The 6,000-nt window shown below is 42.1% G+C and overlaps 1 protein-coding gene across 1 annotated transcript in view; it reads left to right on the forward strand.

Annotated features, from left to right (window-relative positions):
• negr1 (neuronal growth regulator 1) overlaps positions 1-5,684 on the forward strand; it is a 118,599-nt gene extending 112,915 nt beyond the window's left edge. The window contains exon 7 of the mRNA XM_026346497.1: positions 5,010-5,684. Within this exon, the coding sequence (XP_026202282.1) occupies positions 5,010-5,110 (101 nt within the window). The 3' untranslated portion in view covers positions 5,111-5,684. The remainder of the gene's footprint in view (positions 1-5,009) is intronic.
• The last annotated feature ends 316 nt before the right edge of the window (positions 5,685-6,000 follow it).

Below are 6,000 nucleotides of genomic sequence, written 5' to 3' on the forward strand. Positions count from 1 at the left end.
ACCAACTCAATATGGCAGGCTGCTACAGGCAAGAGGGTACAAAATGAATGGTGTAGGGGGACAAATGTATTTCACTGTCACTGGCCTGAAGTGAGCTAAAGCATGGAAAATGTCTTGATCGCCTTCCATAAAGTGCTTGCACTGTCTTGGTGCGCAGGCACGATGAAGCGTGGCACATTCTTTGAAGGCGTGCTATTCCCTCATCAAATGTCATGAGCGTCATATTCCATTTACAGTCTTTACAGAACACCAACGAGGTTCCCCCAAAACCTGCTTTAAGTATTTTCTGAAGTGTGTTAAACACATCCTCTGTGGCTGCTGTGAACCTTGCATGTAGAGGGATTTAGCCCGATTTACAGCATGGTGTGAACAGGATCAGTTCTGGCTCAGGAGTGTCTCATGTGGGTTTTCTTGGGGGAGCTGTGGGGGGAGGACCATAGGCCACTGATTGATGGTCAAGGACACTGCCCCCACCTTCCTGCTTAGAAGAGCCCATCTCTGTAGCTGTGTCCTCGAGGGGATTGGGATGCTGCCTGGCTGGCTGCTGTCGGTGCAGCGCTCGTGACAGCCTGCTTGGAGGATATGACCAACTCAGCGGTGGAATCATCCATTAAATGACAAATGAATTGGATTGGAGACTTAATCCAATACAAAAACATGGAAGATTTTATTCTGTTCTTTTTGCCTTGTGCAGGTTTACATGTGTTTTTAGGAACATGTGTGAAGCTTAGGGTGAAAAAGCACCGGATTGTGGATTTCTGAATGGATCACCTGTTTTCACCAACCTTACAATGGGCTAAAGGAGTAAATGAAAAGGAGCTCAAGCCGTCACTTAATGACCAATGATGTTCTAGTCAATTACTGTGCAGTGCATTCGAGATGGTACTCAACACAAACCCAGCACTGAGTGACACTGTTCCATTTTTCAGTATGATTCATAATCTGTCCACCGCGACTAAGGTTCAGGGCCTTAGCATTTGTTGTGCATATGATATGTGGGTGACAAAACTGCTGTCGATGGAGATTTGGGAGGGATAAGGGAGAGGGGAGAAGTACGAGAGAGTGGCACTCTTACTCCCAGCACACTATTTAAAGACGATGGCTCCGGTCCAGAATCAGAAGGGAGAAGAGAAAGAAAAGAAGATTGTTATTTTCATTTGACTCTGGCTAGTGCTGGGGAGGGTTTGGGTTTTTCATTTCACTTCTTGTTGCAAAACAGTAATTGAAGCGTATCGCTTTCATCTCCACTTATCTCCTCTGCTCCTCTCCCTTTGGAGCACTGCTTGTCTTCCCAGCATTTGCGCATCTTGACATTGTTGGTTTCTCTATGATATATTGTCTGGGATTCTGGTACTTCATTGTAGCTCGCTGCTGATGTACATGGCAATTAAATTCAAACCCCAAAGAGGTAGAGCTTAGTGAGAATCTCCCCTCCCATTCTTCTCTCTCCTGTCTGCTGTTGCTGCAGCTTCACTCTCGCACCCTTTTCAATCACTGTCTTTTTTCCCCAGCCCTGTCTTCTTTTGATTCTCCATTGTTCTCCCCCATATCTGTCTTTCTTCTGTACTTGCCTTCTCTCTGTGTCTGTCTCTTTCCCCTTCTATTCCCTTCATGTTAATACGCAGAGTAATGGTGTTGCAGGCAGTTCCTGGTTGGGGAGTTAATTAAAATGGCAAGTTACAACCCACACAGTCAAAACAATGGAGGCCCCTGCTTTTTGCAGTGACACAGGGAGATGTTAAACAAGCCCACAATCAAACACTGTGAGGCGGAAGGAACCCAGTAGCACTCACTATACCCCAACATCACTTTACAATTCCCCTCCTGAAGTATTGGGGGGGATATTGTTACAGTGTCCAGCCTAGTCAACATTAGTCATAGCAGAGATCCAGTAATTACCTTGTGAGGTCCCTGAAGTGCTGCATTAAAAGCTGTTGTGTACATGATATTAATGCAATTACTGCAGCCTTTACTGAGACCGAACCTGCACTGACATTGATCAGATGAGAACAGAAGAAGGGAAATAGTGACATCTGCCTATTCCCCACCCACCGCTACCCAACACACTGATTTTGCTAGCGTGGCTAGCACAATGCAGCGCACTCAGGCTCCGGCAACAGTGGGCCGGCTGAGCAGGACAGGAGCTGTTGCTATGGTTACCATTTCTCGGCTCGCTCTCACAGCCCAGGAAAACTGTGTCATTATCCTGTACTTTGGAAAGGAGAAGAGAAAGAGAGAGCGCACGAGGGGGGGAGGGATACAAAGAGAGAGAATGAGGTAGAAAGGGGAGACAAAGATAGAAAGGCAAGGAGACAGAAGGGGAGGGGCTGCAGTTCACGTAGGCCAGCCATGCATCTAACACACACATCATCAAAATTTGCACCCATTTGTGCTCGTCTATTCACTACTTTTCCTTTTTTGTCCTCCCCTTTCTGTCTGTCAGCAGAGCTTTAGTTTTCACTCTAATAGGTAAACAGCTTCAGTGCCAACAAATAATGCTTGGAAATATTAGGTAAAAGCAGTGCTGTGTCAGGTGATAATGGGATATGTCTTTTTTCTCTCTCTCTCTCTCTCTCTCTGCCTGGCATCTCCTGTGAAAATTGTCACCAACAAGCTATTATGTTGGGGAAAAAAAGATCAATCTCGGCATCATTGTATTTATTTTTACACACCAACAACAGCCATATGCCATTCTAATGACAAACAGTGCAGGTTCTTATTGAATAAATACACAGTCCAAAATGACAGAAGCGCAGTAGGATAATCATCCTCTTCTTCAAAAGGTGCAAAAAACAAGCTGTTTCTAACCTTAAAGAGAAAAGGACTTCATATGTTCACGATTGCATCGGAGTGCGTACACTTATGTGTGTGTGTGTGTGTAATGTGTGGTGATGCTGTTCTGCTGCAATGTGAGGTCCACATCACAGGAGTTACATTGTGAACTAATTATGTGGCTGTGTAAATAGAGGCACCCTGCTGATATGGGCTGTGCACCACATGATTTCCCCTGGTAGCACAAAGCCTGTTTGCACTGCCTTGCCTTGCTGCATGTGTGCGCGCGCGTGTGTGTGCAGGCATGCATGTGACCTGTACATCCAGGTATACAGTATGTGTGTGTGTGTGTGTGTGTGTGTGTGTGTGTGTGTGTGCGCGCACTGAGGGAGAGCATGTTTTGTAACCTGTGAGGTGTGCTTTATTGAGCTACAAGCTCGAAGAGAGTGTCTGTTTTGAGTAGGCAGAGTAGCCCCTCCAAATGAAAGGCTGCCCTCTCCCTCTCGGCTCGCCTGACGCAGCTCTCCAGAGAGACTTGTTCATATTACTGTGGCTGTCCACTGGTCAGAGAAGCACAAAACAAAGCTGCCTTCAGTAGCAGTGTGAAGAAAGGAACTTGTGCAACCTTCATCTGTTCTCTTTCCACTGATGTTTTTTTGTACCACTAATATAAAAGTGGAGCAAGGGGAATAAGTGTTTTGACACCCAGGTAGAAAAGAATCAGGTGAAAGGCTTTCTAATGGCAACCAGATGATGTTTGCTGCTAACATAATTAGGATATGCTGACAATGTAATCATTAAGTTCTAAATGCGTTGATACTGAACATATCAAATAAAATCCTTATGGCATTTGCAGCCCTTGGTTAAGGTTAGACAAAGATTGGGGTCTGGCTGAATAGTTGACTTCAGGCACAATGTGTTTATTAAACTTTTAACCGATGATGTTTCTCAAACCTTGAGTGATTTTGTTGCCTGAACCACACACTCTGTTCTGGACTAAAACTCAGGTCCATGGCCGCACAGTCCTGCACTTTCTTGCCCTCTATCCACCCCAACCACCTCATCGTAATTTCCCATTAATAAATGTAGCCCTTCTCTCTCGTTCCTTTAAAAAACATGAGAACATTGCGTTTACAGTTGAGTTGCCTGTAAATTGACTTTTTGGGACACTGTTAATGTAACTGCATTGTTGTAGATTGACAGATCTGAGAAAAGGTGTCAATCAAGCAACCTAAGTGAAAACACTGTTCTTAGGATTTTACATTAGAAGAAACATGTGTTTGTGTTTCCTTCAGTTGCTTCATTGTCTTATCACCAGTTAAGCTCGATGACTAAATTGTCCACCTCTAAAAAGGAGAAGATGGTACTGATGATTAATGGAAAGGATGCGTTTTATAAATAGAGATGAAACCAGTGCTTTTTATTGTGACTTTTAACAAAAAAGTAGTTTCTACTTGTGTTTAATTGTCATGTGTTCAATGTATGTGAATTGTTATCAGAGCGACATTTCCTGTATAAACATATAGACATTTGAAAAAGCTTTAAAAGAGGAATTAGGAAGATATTTAATTTTCTGTAGCTGAATTCTTCTTCTACTGTGTCTATGTAATATTATTCAAATTAATTTGATCTAAAATTATTCAATGCCAGTCATTATTGATTTTATATCATGCTTTTTCAGAAAAGTGTTATTTCTCTGTAAAGCGCTTTGGTCAAAAGGTGCTGTTCTGAAATTTGTTCTGAAATTTATTTGACTTGATTTCATTGACTTCCAGATTGACCTGCATGTTGAGGAATTACTGCACTAAACATACTTAGCTTTACTTCAGTCTGCTTGGACAGTGAAATATATGAATGTGGCAGGATTATATGTCTGTCACGGTCTGTTTTTGCCAAAGTCTTCACTTTGACTTTTGAAGTTATCATTTTCATAAATACAAGATTTTTAAAATGAAGGACTATCACTATAATGGACCATTATATGTTTTGACATTAGTATTTTACTATGAAACAATCTTTGTTCATCGTACACCTCCTACAGTTATGCCAATGACTTGAGTTTCTTTTAAAACTAAGTGCAACCAAGTAACCAGGTAAATTCAGTGACAACAGTATAATAATTACAGTTGTGACAGTCTGCACCACACAAAGCTGACTGAGGGTTTGCAAATCGTAGGTTTGGCAGAGTAAAAGTGCAATCACAACTAATCAGAGCTTCTCTTGTTTCCTGCCCACAGCGCCCAACACTGCACCCTATGGGAGCACAGGAAATGCGCACGTCCCGCTGGCCTGCCGATACCTGGTCCTGGCTCTCTCCTCCTTCATCAGCGTGTACTAGCAGAGGCCAGCCCAGACACAATGACTGTCGAGAGCATTTATGAATCCTTTTTGACATTGCTGATGGCTGGAATCCAATCTGGTACAATTTGTTGAAAAGCCGTGAGGGGAAAATAATCAGCGTTACTTTGTGTGGGGAATTTCTTTTTTTGTTTGTTTTTTTTCTTTGCTTTTTGGTGAAATTTCTGTCATGTAAATACTATGTTTTTTTATTATTATTATTTCCTCTCTCTTATATTTCCTTTTCTTTTATGATTAATTGACCATCTTGTGAATCAGTGCTCACTCTCAGCCCCACACCACCTCCAATCATATCAAAAGCCCCCAAACCTCCCAAATAACATACTCTCATGCCGATTTCTGTGGACGGGGATGCCGCAAAATTTACACTTTAATTCGTTTTTGTACATGGCTAAAAAGAAGCAATTGTGCCAAGTCTCTCAGTACACAGAATTACCATGGCAATGTTGTACTGAATGTATCATGGGTTGTTGAACAAGGGAACAACATTTCGATTGCTAACAATACAAATTCACATTATGGAGTGTGCTTGAAAAATACAGAAAAGAGAAAAAAAAAAAAACAATAAATGTAGAAACAAAAAAGACGGGGCTTTTTCAGGACCTGATTGTCATGATTACTTAAAAGATGGAGGAATAGTGTTGAAGGTGTGCTTTGTTGTATTCTGAAATGGATCCTTCTGTTACTATGCCTGCCTAACAGCTTTGATCAGGCAGTCGTCAAAGTAGCAAAGTATACTGTATTGTATCTATATATTTTGATATAGTGTAGGCTTTTGTGGGACCAGCTTTTCTCATTCGACCAATAACACAGTTCACGACTTTGTACATTATGAAGGGAGGAACATCGCTGCCCTATGTTTACATTTTT

The sequence above is a fragment of the Anabas testudineus genome, chromosome 4 (genome assembly GCF_900324465.2).
Source record: "Anabas testudineus chromosome 4, fAnaTes1.2, whole genome shotgun sequence".
Classification (NCBI taxonomy): domain Eukaryota; kingdom Metazoa; phylum Chordata; class Actinopteri; order Anabantiformes; family Anabantidae; genus Anabas; species Anabas testudineus.